General features: G+C 48.9%; 1 protein-coding gene across 3 annotated transcripts in view; it reads left to right on the top strand.

Moving 5' to 3' along the window:
• The window catches only part of SCHIP1 (schwannomin interacting protein 1), a 190,439-nt gene that overhangs the window by 166,091 nt on the left and 11,505 nt on the right, over window positions 1-12,843 (top strand). Inside the window, exon 1 of one of the 3 annotated variants that reach the window (XM_057421809.1) lies at window positions 5,133-5,294. The exons of 1 other annotated variant lie outside the window; for it this stretch is intronic. In XM_057421809.1, coding sequence (XP_057277792.1) covers window positions 5,265-5,294 — 30 coding nt within the window. In that variant the 5' untranslated portion in view covers window positions 5,133-5,264. Of the gene's footprint in view, window positions 1-5,132; window positions 5,295-12,096; window positions 12,466-12,843 lie in introns of those variants that run through there. One more of the 3 variants, XM_057421808.1, reaches the window with a different exon arrangement.

Raw genomic sequence — 12,843 nt, 5'->3', positions numbered from 1 at the left:
TTATAAATACTTGGGTTACTTAAATTATTCACTCCAATTCTCTGTGAAGCGTTTGACATCCTGTGCATCAGAGGTATCAGAATGCGAAATTACTGTAACCTTATGTTCCTTGTTTTGAGGGAAGAGAAAAATCATGGTTTGATTATGTAAAGGCAAGGATGCCGTCTGTGGGACGTGTAGAAAATTGACATTTTGGGATGAATCTCTTACCGCTAAAAATAGAGCATGAGACTGTTAAAAGTGCAAGATGTGCGCTTCTGCATCAAACTGAAAACGCAACGGGTACCCTTCCTGGTGCTCCTTAATTCCCTGGTCACACAGGAATTCCAAAATAATAGCAACTCCCTATAAGGTTTTCCCCATGTGTTTCTGATACTGTCATATTTGGTCCTCAGAGGACCAAGAAGGGTTTTATTCTAACATGTCAGCACACAAGTTTCTATCGTAAATGAAAGATCAGTTGCTTTAGGAAGGGTTTGTAAAGTTGCTGCTTGTAAAGGATTCCAGAATCCTCCATGGAAGTAAAAGGGGCATGGAAGAGGGAAGAGCACTGTTTGGGTTCATAAACCATCAGAGGTTTATCCCCACACAGAGAATAGTAACACAGCCAAAATGATGAAAAATGGCTCAGCATCATCTTCCTTAAATAAAAAAGTATATATGAGTGTAATCCAAACAAATACTCCCCTTTGAAGCAGATGTCTAGTATTAACTGATTAAAAAATAATCTTTTTTTTTTTTTCTTGCTAGATTTAAACTGTGGAAAAGCTTTAGCTTGGCTTAAAGAAGAGCTAAATCCATCACTCCCAGTAAATTGTCAGCAAATAAAGCTGAAATCCCATGACGCTGCATATAATTCCTGGTTCCCTGCAAGCTGGCTGTGCTTGGGCAAGCCTTTGGGCTCTGGGTCAGTGGCAGCATCACAGAGAGGCTGGGATGGGCTCACTCAGGGCAGATTCTCTGCCTCTCCCTCTGCTATTGATGTAGTGTTCAACTCCTCCCTCATTTTTACCTGTTGCATGATCTAGGTACATATTTATTTTGAGATGTGAAGAAAGTTTGTTATAAGCTTTTTGTGTCAACCAAATAGGTTGGGCAACAAACCTGAAAATAAACTTTCCCAGTGGTCACCCTGATAAGGCCCCTTGAGGAATGACGGGGCAGGAAAATGTTTCTGGTGTTTTCATCATAGATGAGGAAGCACATCACTAGTTTGCCTTGTCAAACAAACATTGCTCCTACTCTTTCCCCTTACAAAGCTTTTGGGCTGAAGGGCTGCGCAAATCCTTGCGTCTGGCAGGGTTCAGGCACACACAGCGCAGGACATGTGTGTGTAAAAATATATGTGTGGGACAGCAAGAAATGACAAACACATAGGAAAAAGGGCTGTCTGTGGCGTTCATGTGAGTAATGCATCCGGGCTCCTTCCCTTTGACAGTGGTGAGAACATGCCCTGCTTGGCTGCCCCCTGCTCCCAGGCAGGGTGAACAGGAGGTTTTGGCTCCACTGCACAGCTTTATTAGTTTATTGTTTTTTAAGGGATGTTTTCCCCAAAGTAGCAATGATGATGGGAGAGACAATAGCCTCCATGTATTACCCCGATTCCCCTGTTAATGATTTCCTTGGTCCTGAGGCAGAGGCACAGCAGCCAGGGAAAAAAACATAAGGCTGCTATGTGGGCGGGCGGGACAGCCTGCCTGGAGGAACTGCTCTGTCTGCCTTTACCACCTTGTGTTGCGAATACAGCTGCTAGAGAGGGCCAGGGTTGGGGTGTACCGTGGGACCCAGTCAGGGCACTTTCTGTAAGTTTAAAAAAGAAAAAAAAAAGCCACAGAAAAGATGTGCACAGAATCAGAAATTACGCATTTTCCCCTAGGACAGAGGATGCCAGGTGTTTTTTCCTTCTGTAGATGGGTAATTAATGAAATCCTGTTATTTCACTACATGAATTTGAATGTGCCTGCGCAAGCTGCATCTTCATTCTCTGTGAGCAACTGCCCTGGTGGTGTGTCTGCAGGGAGTGAGTGGAGGGATGCTGCTCCCTGCATCATGGGATTGAGTATCTTCTGTCTTTACCCCTAAAGCCCTGCAAGCACCCAGCGTGTCAGGCCGGGACCCTTCCTGGTGGCCCACATTAACAGCAGCGCAGGTACAGGCTGGAGGGCTGCTCAGCCAAGACTGACTCTGCCCTGAGCAGTGTCTTTCCAGACTCTTTGGAGGAGAGGTTTTGAAGAGAAGTGTTTCATGCTAGTGTCTTCAGCTTGCCCCGGGGCTTTCTGAACCACACATTTCTAGTAGAGATGGTTTCAGGGAAAGCTTCAGGAAAACTTGTCTAGATCATCTTGTAAGTGGTACAAGACACCCTAAGTTAGAGGGTGCCTTGATAAGAAAGGGAAAAGAAGGCAGTGCAGGTATCACCCAGGTTTCTCTTCACACCTAAGAGGGGCTTTTGTGAGTCCCTGGGGGTTACCTGGGGCTCTGCAGAAAGTAGCAGTGCTTGTTCACTGGTTTTATCCAGGAGCATCGTTTCTGATCGACCCACCTGGACAACTGCCAGAAGCTTTTCACTCAATTTAATCACTCATTGCTTTAATTATTACCTACCTGCCCACATCACTTCTGAATGGATAATTGCAAATGGGTATAAAACAGAGAAGCAAATCCAGAGGTTGAGGATGATGTCTGGCCTTTTCCACCTGCATTTGCAATGTTCGGTGAGACTCCCTGCCCTGGAGGGAAGAGCCTTGCTGCAAATGGGTGGTGTTTCTGCAGCCAAACATAGTGCTTTCTTGGGTGATTTTGAAAAAGCAATAACCTATTAAATAGGTTGGGGGGGGGGGGGTCACCCTTTGCCACACCAAACCTGGGTGCAGAGAGGTTGGTGCAGTCCCTGCCGGGGATCTGCTGCACGCAGAGCAGCTCTGAGTCACAGCCGTTATAGATAGACCTGCACGTGGGAAGCAGGGACTAATTTCAGGAGTTCTTGTGATGCACATAATAAATGGCATTAGGGATTATGTAATACCTGGAGCTGCTTTTAGTTTGCCACAGATACTCTTCCTAAGCAAGCCCAAGATTTATGCAATGTATTGAAAAGTGAGGATTTTTTATTTTGATGTCTGGAATGAGCTGCCTACTTGAATGGGATTCTGCGCAGAACCAGTAAAAACCAGGCATGACTTCATCCCCTCTTAAAAATTTATGCAGATTTTTTTTTTCTTTTTAAACGAAAGCTGTATTTTTTCCAGAGCTCTGCTCCTGTAGGGGAGAGGGCACTAGGGAGGAGGTTGGAGCTGAGAGGGGTTCTCTCTATCTGTGCTGCCCTGCTGTGCAGGGACTCCAGGGACTCTCCGTCCACCCACAGCAGCTCCCTCTGGCCTGTTTGTGAGGTGGGAAGTTGGGAAAGCTGGGGCAGTGATGAGTCTACAAAGGCTTTTCTTCTATTTTTTTTCTTTCTTTCAGAGGCACATCTGGTGCAGGGACTCAAATCCGAGATGTGTTGTGAGGAAGTGCTTCTGGCTTTCACAGTCATGTGCATTTCTGAACTCAGCCACAGCTGGCTGTGACTAGAAGCAGAATAAAGAATCATAGAGTCATAGAATGGTTAGGCTTGGAAAGGACCTTAAGATCATGAAGTTCCAACCCCCCTGCCATGGGCAGGGACACCTCACACTAGACCATGTTGCCCAAGGCTGTGTCCAACCTGGCCTTGAACATTGCCAGGGATGGACCATTCACCACTTCTTTGGGCAACCTGTTCCTGTAACTCACCACCTTTACAGTAAAGCCCTATTTGCCTAACAAAGGTCAGGTACAGAGTTTCTTCTAGTTGCAAGCCAAAGTGCTATTGCCTCCCTGGGTAAGAGTGCTCAATGCAGGATGCAAGCCAAACACTTTCTGGGCATTTTGGTGCACCTCGAATAGGCCATGTCCAGCCAAAATTAGGGCTTATGCTGTCCCCTTACCCCCAGCTGGGGCCACAGCCAGCCTAGTCCCAAGCCAGATGAGGCTCTTGGGGTATGTGTTACCCCCTGGAAAATGAGTTGAACTGAACTAACCTGAGTTACCTGACAAACCGGTGCTCAGCAGATTGAGGTTGCAAATGCAGAGAATTATGAACTATCCACTTGTCCCACCATTCATTCATTCCAGTCTCTCCTATTAAAGACTTCTACAATAGAAAGCAAAATTAGCATTTGGTTCCCAGGCCTCGAGCCTGAGCTTGCAAGCAGAGAAGAAAGTTTGATAATCTTACACTGCTGTTTTGGAATGGCAGTGAAGTATTCTGCATATAGGCATGTAATGATGGACAAGCTACAGAGGGGCTTTGTTGTCCCCAGGCTGCAACCACTGGTTCAGCCCACCCATCGCCCTGCAGAAAGCATCTGCAGAGCCAGGATATTTACTCAGTCTTCAGATTTTTTCCAGTTTCTCCCCAATTTTCTTTGGGGAGATTTGTTTAGAGAAGGGCCTGTTGGTGTTGGGAGAAGGGTACTGTGGTGAGCATAGGTGTTTTCTCTGCCCAGCCCCAGGATTGCATCTCCCTGCGTCTGAAATGGGGTCGCACCTGAGGTGAGAGCCCAGCCCAAGCGGGTGCCATGGGAGGAGCTCCACGCTCACCCTCACTGCACCGGGGAGGTATGGAAATGCTGTAAATGTAGGGCAGAGCGTTTTCCAGAAAAGGCTGCGCTATATTTCTGTAGCAGAGTGTAGAATAAAGGTATCTGATAGCTATTTATTTAGCGGCCTGGTGTCTCGCCGCGTTTCGGGGAGGCGAGGCAGGCGGCTGCGATTCACTAGCGTCCCGCAGGGGCCGGTTCTGCAGCTGAGGGGACTGGAACTGCGGCCGCCGCAGCATCGCCCCCGGGCAGAAGAAGCTGCCCCGGCACAGGGCAGGGCCTGGAGGAGGCATTTGGAGTGTTTTTCCCCTTCCCCCGGAGGAGTGCGGCTGACACCCGCCCTGCGCGGAGCCCCCGCTCTTTGTGCCGGCAGTGCGGGCGGGGCGGGACCGGGACCGGCGCCCACACACACCCCCCCCCCCGCGCTCCGCCGGGGCTGCCGCTGCGCAGGCGGAGCAGCGCGGCAGCATCCATCTTACCGGCGGGCGGCTGGCCCGGGATCACGTTCTCGTCCTCCTGTCCGTTCTTCTCTCTCTTCCCATCCTCCTCATCCTTCTCCTTCCCGCCGGGGCCGGAGACCCCGCGGGGCGGCGCGGCGGCTGCGGGAGCTGCCGGCTGGGCGGCCGCGGCGGATGATGCACGGAGATGGTCCACCAGGAAAACTGCTCCTACCAGGTAAGGAGCTAGAGCGGCCTGACCCCCTTCCCGGAGCCGAGCGCGGGTCCGCCGGCTCGGGTTTGCACGGTGGGCTCCTGCTCCCGAGGCATCCCAGGGCTCGTAGTGCAGAGGACTCGAAGCTGCCGTGTTGCGGAGAACCTTCCGCCTGCGGGGCTTTGCGACGGTGCGCTCGCCCGGAGGAGCTGCCTGCACCCCGCTGCCTGCGTCCTCCTCACTGCCCACACCCTGCTGCCTGCGCCTCGCACCCAGCAGCCCGCTTACTGCCTGCCTGGGTGAAACTCCTCCGTGTGAGTGAGCAAGCTGCGATTTTTGTGCTTCTGGCATTGCTGTAGAAGAGCGATGGAAATTTTAGATTGGAATAAACTGAGTGTTTCTCTGTGCTTTCCAGCTTAATTGAAGCTCAAGAGCTGACCCACAAGATAAATTGTTTTCTAATACAGCCTCGTCATGGTTCTTGCTGTGCTAAATAATCGGTGAGAGAACTGGTGATGGTTTTGGGGCGAGATAAGCATCCATCTGGGCTGCCCCCATCGCAGGGGGCCCTGGGGCCTGGCAGCAGTGCTGCAGGCAGCAGCACTGAGAGCCGTGTTTGCTGGGCAGCATCAGGCTTATTTTAGTGGGGCAAGTGAGGACCTGGAGTGGCTATTACTGTGGCTTCATTTCTCTCTGGAGAGAAGGTCGGTGCCATAGGGTGCACCTGCATGAGAAATGGCATGTTTAGGGCTCGATGGTACAGGCAGGTTAGTAAATGCACAAACTCCTGTCCATCTGCTATGGCGATGCTGAGAAATGTGTTTGCGTATGTGCAGTGGAGTGTGTTTTGCAAAATACCCAACAGGCATTCCCAGCTGCAGAGCTGTACCCTCAGGAGATGGGGCTTTGCCTGAAACAGCGGCTCCTCCTTGTTTTCCCCCAGCACCATGTTTAATTCAAACTTCAATCTGTGTTTTAAGACAAAATATCTCATATTGCAAAATATATCATGAAGGGATAAGATACCAAAGCATACATATGTACAGAGAGAGGAGAGTTGAAGAGATTTTTCACTGAATGTTTTCAATCTATAAAATGCTTCTGGAAATGAGTTTCCATTTTTAACTCCTTTAAAAAAAAAAAAAAAAAGAAAAGAAAACCCTAGGGATTTTTCAGTCTCTATTTCAGGGGATCTGATTTTTCTGCAGCTCTGAGCCTGTTGCTCTCCACTTAATAAATGGTGCCATTGTTTTGGTGCAGCGGGTGTTTTCCCAGCATACTCGTAGGAACGCAAGGGTTAAAGGTTGCGCATTGTTTCCCGGGTGGAAGCTGGTCCGTGGTGGTGGGCGAGCGATGGCGAGCTGCTGCGGCGGCTGCGGCACAGGCCTGGCCGGCATCCCTGCGTGTTAATGCCCTGGGCTTGCTGTGATGGCAGCGCTGCTGCCTTTCATCTGCTTTAATCTACTTGCTTGTTTATGATTTGGTTCCTCTCTTCCAAACTGATAAATATTAGAGCGAAAGCAGACGGAAAGCATGCAAACCGTAGAAAAAAAAAAGTCCAGAGAAACATTTGTTTGTTTTGGGTTGTATTTTTTTCAAATGATACCTGTTTAAAAATGTTCCTGTGATACTGCAAAGATTAGGAGCAACCCCAGCCCCCTCCCAAACCATTAACCTTAAGGCCAAGTTTTAATCCTTTCATGGCTGGCAGTCCCAGGTTTTGGATCAGGCTAGAAGCCAGCAATGACAGGATTTTGGTGGCTGCCTGGAGTGCCCTCAGGGCGGAGGGTGGCAGCATGAAACTGCTTCCCTCCCTCCTTGCACCCCTTTTTCAAAGCTGCTAAATAAAAATAAATGAAATAGAGGAGCAAGTCAGGGAAAAACTTGAAAACCTGTTTGTTTTGGAGTAATTCAGCAGAAATGCTCTGACATGACCACATCATGGCTAGGACTTAAGCTCCACGGCAGGCAGGGTGCTGAGGACGGGGTGCAGCGATGGTGGGTGCTGAGGAAGAGGAGGGTATTTCTGTGGAATGCTGTCTCTGGCCTTGAAAATCCTGTTTCACACCGTAAATGAGCTGTCACTGCTGCTTTCTTGACGTGCAGGTGCCATAGGGCCTCCTGGAGTTCTGGATGTGGCTAAATCAGGCTTTGAATTTAGGCCAGGCCCTCCACAGTCAGGGGGTCCCAGCATCTGACATCTTTCCCATGGCTTCATCCTGGAGTCATGCAGATTGCTGCTGCTCTTCATGACATATATTTTTTCCTTAGTTATTTCTCTTTTCCTATTTTATCCTGGTTAATTTTCCTATGCCAAACATTTTGTTTAGGGCTCCGTATTACTCCTGGCATTTGACAAGAAAAATGTCAGCTCATGTGCGTTGGTTAATGTTTTGTAAGGTCCCGAGCTCACACAGGGTAAAAGGCCAGCATGCAAATCCAGGCCTTAATACAGAAATAAAGGTTTTATTCTGACATGTACTAGCAGTGCTTTATTGCCTGCACCCTCAGCCAGTGTTCCAGTTTCCTTTGTAAATACATATTTTCAGCATTGTCCGACAGGTCCACCTTTGCATGGAGCAAAAACAGGACTTGGCAGCCTGCTGCTGGCATCATCTGTGTTTCTTTGCCACAGCTGTACAAATGGGTGATATATCTAGATTTACATCATCTTCTTGGGTTGATTCCTATTATGCCTTTAAAAGCAGAGAAACCCCTCCCTTCAGCACCCAGTGTCCCTGCATAAGCAGGAGTCTCCAAACAGGCAGTTGCCCATGGGAACTGGATTTGGCTCCATGCACTGGCATCAGTCACGGTCTGAGGTATCTGCTGGCAGGAGAGTGGGTCTAGAGATGTTACTGGGCTTTATGCATGCAAAGAAAATGAAAAAAAACTCCCATAGGAAAAATGAGATTTTATTTGCTTAGAAATGATTTCTTAGGTGGGTTGGAGTGTGCAGTGCATCCTGCCTGGCCTTGGGGTTCTTCTGGGACCTGGTCTGCGTGCTTGCAGCAGGTTTGACTCTGGTGATGCTAAGTTTGTGCATGTTTCTTAAGAAGAGTGTTAGAAAGACCCCTGTAGTGTGGAGGTGCAGGTGTTGCTGTGAGTTTAGGAGGTGCTGGTGTCAGTGTGGGTCAGGCTGGCTGCCCCATGGATAGACCAGGCAAGGATGACTGGCACCTGCCCCTCCAGGATCTCAGCAAGCACTGAACCATAGAATTAATCCATTAAATATACAAGGTTAAAATGCAAAGTGCTCATTTAAAAATAAATTAATAAATAATAAAAATTGAGATTTTATTAAGTTTCTTTTGTTTGATATCTTAAGGGTTTTGTAGGCTTTTCGTGGCAGTATAGAAATACCAGACTATCATCTTTTTCATCAAAGGGAATACATATTCTCATGGCAGAATATAATCCCAAGGATGGGCACTGGAGAAAGCCTCAAATGACACAAAACCCACCGTGGAGTGCTGGCAGACTTGGAGAGCTGCTAGCCTGGCCTCTCACTTGTGACTGCCACGCTGGAGGGATGCTGTGTCGTGGTACAGCAGAGGCACCTCCGTTTGTGTGGCTGAGCGCACTGACCCTGCATTCCAAACCAATTACAATAAAACAAAATAAAGCCTGCATTATACAGAACTGAGGCTGGAGGCCGCCTTGTTTAGACAGATGGAAAAAAGAAACCTCTGCAAAGTAGGTGGAAGGCATTTGGTGTGCTAGAGCTCAGGGAAACATCATCAGAGGCAGGGCATGGCCATAGAATCATAGAATGATTTGGGTTCAAAGGGACCTTGAAGATCGTCTCATTCCACCACCTCTGCCATGGGCAGAGACATCCTCTACTAGACCAGGTTGCTCAAAGCCTTGTCTAACCTGGCCTTACACACTTCAAGGGATGGGGCAGCCACAGCTTCTCTGGGAAACTTGTTTCAGTGCCTCGCCACCCTCACAGTAAAGAATTTCTTTCTAATATTTAATCTAAATCTACCCTCTGTCAATGTAAAGTCCATTTCATCCCAAAATTTGCAGGGACCTGTAAGTGCCTTGGGTTGGCTGTTCTGCTCTGGAATGATGCTGTGCTGTGAAGGACCTCTCTGAAGAGATTTATTCCAACCTCTACAATAAAATGTTTTGTGAAATAGTTCTGGTGACTTGAGATTTCTATGAATCTGGAAGCCAGCTCCATACCTCAGCCCAGGTGCCCCATGGTTATGCACTGGTTTGGCAGGGAGGATGCTTGGAGCACTTTCACTGAACTTCGCAGAGAATTGAGGGGTTTTATCCATTAGCTTGGTAACTGGTGATATGGGAGTTAATCCCCAACAGAAAGGCGGGGAAGCTGGTTTCTTCCCCAGTGGAGTATGCCCCAACAGCATTGAGGGGTGTTTTCATTGGCTCAAGCAAGCATTACGAATGCATGGTGGAGTTAAATTTAGCTGCCTCTTGTCCATAAACAATCAGTGCACATTTAAAGCACATAAAACTTGATGTGTCCTATTTCCATGCCTTGCTTAAGGACGCCTTTCCTAGCCTGTGTGTTCCCTGCAGTTCTGGGTCCATGTGCTCCTGTGCACTCCCAGATGACGTGCTCCAGATATGCTCTTTCTGAGCTTTCCCTTCATGCTATGAAAACAAAAACAACCTCTCTCTAACTCCACCAGCATCACCGTTGGCTGCTGGAGAGGCTGTTTCTGCAGCTATGGCCATAGAGGCCAGTTGCCTTCTGATGCAAGCTGGCATACGAGGAGTCCTTGGCTAGCGACACCAACCTGAAACCTACCTGACATTTTAGCCCCCATCATTGCTTTTTCTGGTTATTTAAACCTTCTACATAAAATAGATGGGGGGGGGGGGGGGGGGGGGTAGGGTGCTTCTCAGGCGGAGGTGCTGCTTTGGGTCTGGTCCTGGCTACCAAGGAGGGCAGCCAAATATATCTCCAGCAATGGTTACAGGGACGCAGGGACTCGCTGACGTGCTTCTTAACCAGGTTCCTTTTTCTGCTGTTGCCTTGAATGAGGTGGCTGCTGGAAGCTGGGTTTTCACTGGAGACTCAGACCTGCTGTGTGGGATCTGCGCAGGGGGTGGGCGAGGCTCCTCTGCGAGGCTGGTCCTGGAACATCCCAGCTCAGAGGGCAGGGAAAAGGCAAACTGGCCTGACCTGGGATGGGGGATAAAACATTGTTTAAAATGTGAATGAGAAATGTTAAATGTATTTTCAATAGGCTGCATTGCTTCCTCTCCTTGGCGGGGAGGGGGGGGGGGGGCTTTGATATCAGTTTTCAGAGAGGGTGGCCTAACACATAGCGTGTGCCCACCCAGCATCCCCCACTGTGTGTTGGGTACCACAGGCACAGTGGGACCTGTGTGGGACTCACCTCAGCAGCCAGGGAGGAGACACAGGACATCAGGTATGTTCCCGTCCAACGAATGAGGGCAGGTTGATACGGGGACTTGTCCCAGATTGCAGGGTAAGCATATGGCAAGTTTCAGGCTCAGCCCCTAGCCCAGTGCTCCTGGCCAAAACGTCCTTCTAGGGCTATGCGATGTTTTGGTTTGTTTTTTTATGTTGAGGGTTTTTTTTTTTGCCAGATTTATTGTGTCAGGATCCAATCCCACAGCCAGGAGAGGAAGTTAATTTAGCAACAGCAGGAAAGAACACAATGAGTCAGTGGTGGAAGGGAACTAAAAATAATGAAGTATCCAGAGAACAACTTTGTTTCATTTGGGAATTATAGTTACAAAGCACTTGTCCTGGGACAAGAATGGAATTTAAAAAGTCCTGTTTATTATTTTTCCTGAAACTTCAGAGTAGAGTAATGCCATGGTGCATAATTTGTATGTTGGTAGAGCTGGTTAATCTAACTAGAATAATCATTTGGGGTGAAACAATGTCAGCACGATTTGGATATATCATCAAAACATGTAAACTTTATCACTGTTAAAATTCATCTAGCATGCAGGATAGATGTGTCACACCAGAAATCAGTATTTTGTGGCTGTTGTGCTGTATTTTGAGGATCACTAAGGAATTGCACAAATTCCATTTTTCTTATGATTCTCTATAGAAATAGCTGCACCAAGCATGTGATCTCTGCCTCTCACTGCCTATCTAGAGCAAACGTTTCCCACTGTGATGGATGCAACACAGATGGGATCTCAGCAAGGACCAGGCAGGATTTGTTCAGGGTTGGGGCTGTGTTGTGAAGGGCAGGTCTCCAGGCAGGACTGCTGGGGGCACAAGCTGGAGCTATAAGCGGTGCAGTTTTGGGGGCTGCTGAGCCTGCAGAGCTCCCAGGAGCCAGGGCTAGAGTGCTCGGCCACCCTGATCGCGGGCCAGACAGTGCAGGGGTCCCCAGGCTCTGGGAGCCCACAAGACCAGTGGCAGGTTAAGGCTGGATGCCTTTGTGAGTTCTGTTGGTTAATTCCTAGAAACTCTTTTTTTTTTTTTTTTTTTTCACCTGAAAAAGCTGGTTTAGCCAAGAAATAGTTCCCTGGGGTCCTTTCTGGTGTGTTTCATGTAGAGTGAAAATTTCAGCCTGTGGTTGACATTGCTGTGACTGCCTATCCTTGAGCACCCATGCGAGGGCTGAGGACTGCCCTGGCTCTGCTGGATTTATAGCCCCAGCCGCAGGCAGTTTCCTCCAGCCGCTGGGAATTCATTAGGATAACTTTCATGGTGAATGCCCCAGGAAAAAGTCCCTTCCTCCTGACCCTTCTGGCCATGACTACGCTGTCGGACTTGGATTTTGACATCAGACACCGGGATTTTTCCTGCCCATGTGTAGCTGCCGAGGGCTATTTTTATCTGAAGCTGGCAGTGGCTGGAGAAGGACACGGCTTCCCTGGCCTGCACAGCCCTAGCCTTCCTCTCATTAGCTGGCTGGGGCTCTAGCACTGCTGTTGACTTTATTAGGGAAAAGCAAGGTGCTCTGGAGCAGCTGGGAGGCGAGAGGAGCCGGGGAAGCAGCCCGGACGGGGAACGGTGGGCTGCTGCAGGTCTTGGCTCTGGGAGCGAGCACTTGATCCCATGGTGCTAACTGAGGAGCGGAGGAAGGACTGAGATGCCCTGGCGGGAGCATTTCACTGGCCACGTGAGGACCAGGGAGCGACGGGGATGAGTCGGGAGGGTGATGGCATGGGTGACGTCATCAGGAAAGCAGCCGTTCCGGCCGGGGAGGGGAGTTATAAAAAGGTAAGAGACAAAAAGGAGTCTTTTGTCTGCCCACAGCTGCCGCCTTGGCAAGAGGAGGCCCGCCAAAACTGTGCCCGGCACCCTCCCAGGGCTCTGGGTTTCAGGTGCTGAGGCAGGGAAATGCTCGGTGGTGTTAAACACACCAGCAGCAAACCTTCTCCCTGTGTTTATATATAACTTTATGATAAAATATAAAGACATGTTTCCAAACGCGTTCTCGTACCTCGAAACCCCTGGGTTTTAAGGCACTTTGCCACATGGCTTGAGATACGCAAGTTTGACTTGGTTTTGCATTTACCAGCAAATCCACCTAGAAGAAAAGGAGATAAAAGCAAATATTCTGTGGTTACAATTTTTGTTTGTAAATCCAGTGACAGC

This window comes from Pezoporus wallicus, unplaced genomic scaffold (genome assembly GCF_028554395.1).
Source record: "Pezoporus wallicus isolate ANWC-B61680 ecotype Strahan unplaced genomic scaffold, APGP_CSIRO_Pwel_v1 scaffold_7402, whole genome shotgun sequence".
Lineage (NCBI taxonomy): Eukaryota > Metazoa > Chordata > Aves > Psittaciformes > Psittacidae > Pezoporus > Pezoporus wallicus.
The sequence above is the reverse complement of the archived record's forward strand: the minus strand, read 5'-3'. Positions and strand labels throughout refer to the sequence as shown.